This window comes from Elephantulus edwardii, unplaced genomic scaffold, assembly GCF_000299155.1.
Source record: "Elephantulus edwardii isolate Elephantulus edwardi_28Jun2011 unplaced genomic scaffold, EleEdw1.0 scaffold00019, whole genome shotgun sequence".
NCBI lineage: Eukaryota > Metazoa > Chordata > Mammalia > Macroscelidea > Macroscelididae > Elephantulus > Elephantulus edwardii.
The window spans coordinates 19198494-19200322 of NW_006399769.1; the positions used below are offsets into that span (position 1 = coordinate 19198494).

General features: G+C 36.7%; 1 protein-coding gene across 1 annotated transcript in view; it reads left to right on the plus strand.

Annotated features, from left to right (window-relative positions):
* Positions 1–1829, plus strand: part of HEATR5B (HEAT repeat containing 5B) — a 181812-nt gene that overhangs the window by 50795 nt on the left and 129188 nt on the right. Inside the window, exon 18 of the mRNA XM_006882354.1 lies at positions 617–776. Within this exon, the coding sequence (XP_006882416.1) occupies positions 617–776 (160 nt within the window). The remainder of the gene's footprint in view (positions 1–616; positions 777–1829) is intronic.

Here is a 1829-nt window from a genome sequence, read left to right on the forward strand (position 1 = left end):
GAGATGATATCTCATAGTTGTTTTGATTTGCATCTCTCTTGGAGCTAGGGATTTTTAACATTTCTTCATGTGCTTGTTGGCCATCTGAGTGTCTTTTTTGGTGAAGTGTCTATTCTTATCCTGTGCCCATTTTTCTATTGGATAATTTACCTTTATCTTGTTGTGGTGACCGTTAACTTTTAAGACTGGGATTTTCAAGCAATAAGTAGTATTAAAAACCTAGAAAGTGGGGGAGGGCTGGGCGGGGAGAGAAGTACAGCAATGAATGAATGGAAATCCAAAAATCTCTGTAAATGCTCATTAAAATTATTTAAAAACAAACAAACAAACAAAACACCTAGAAAGTTACGGTTCCACTGATAAATTTTCTCTAAATTCATAGTAGCCTTGTTTAGCAAAATGTATGACTTCAACTAGTCATTTTACATTTAGTCACTTCTTTTGTTAGGGTTTGGGGGAGAATGGGTGGAAAGAAATAATTAAATGTGATTATAATATTTTCTGTTGTATAGCATAAATCGTTTTCTTCTATAATTCAGAACCTTGTTATTAAATTCTTTTGGCACAGAAAAATAGAAAAATTTGTCCCTGAAGCTTGAACTTTTTGTTTTTTCAGGTTGAAATCAGCTCGAGATGTTGTATCTAGAACTGGCCATTCCTTGGCCCTGGGTTGCCTGCATCGTTATGTTGGTGGAATCGGCTCAGGACAGCACCTCAAGACTAGTGTCAGCATTCTATTGGCCTTAGCACAAGATGGGACATCCCCTGAAGTCCAGGTATATATGATGTGATTAATCTTTATTAAGTGAACTTTTTAAATAACATTTTAAGATATTATTTATATAGAAAGCTATACTGACTCTAGTAAATTGTTAGGAATATTGCCTTAATATTATTCTCTCTCATTTTTCTGTTTTTATTTTTACTAACATCTAACAGAATTTTGTTTCTTAAAGTTTTTATTTTGAGAATTGAAGCCATTCATATCCTACTCTCTTGTTGTTGTTATACGTGAAGTTGTCTGTGACTCATAGTGACCCTATACACAATAGCTCTGAACCCTGTCCTATCCTAAACCAGTCTCACTGTCTCCAGGACACTCACTCCTGTTACTCTAGTTACTGTTTCAATCCATCTCCTCCAGGGTCTTCTGCTCTGTCCCTCCACCCTTCCTAGCATGATGTCTTCTCTGAGAATTGGGTCCTCCTAGCAACATACCCAAAGTATGTGAGATGAAGCTTAAAAATCCTTGCTTTCAGGAAACAGCCTGGCTTCACATTCTCCAGGTCAAACCTATTTATTCTCTTGGCAGTCTGTGGAATGTTCAGTGTTCTCCAGCACCACAACTGAAAGGCATTGATTCTTCTTCTATTATCCTTAGTTGTTGTCCAGCTCTCTGATGTGTAGCAAGTAAGTCACTTTACTGACATTGTTGCTCTCAGAACTCTGATGAAGTCCCTCACAGCAGATTTTCCCAGTGTAGTTCATCTTTCATTTCCTGACTGCTGGTGCCAAAAGTGTTGCTTGTGGAACCTAGCAAAGAGGAGGGAATAGATGATTTCTACCAACTTGTGCAGTCAGAAATCTGTCCTACTCCCTAGACAAATATTTTTTAAAATGTATCATTTGTGCTCAATTTCTTTTCTATATTTTCCTTATACTTCTTAGAATGAAAATGTTCTTTTTTAATTTTTTTAAAGTACCGTCAAATAAAATCTGACTGGTACAGGAGAACATTGTCCCTCCTTCTCCAGCAGAACATCTGGTAGCTTCAAACCACGCACCTCTGGGATTGCAGAAAATGTTTTTGGTGTTTTGTTTTTTTGTTT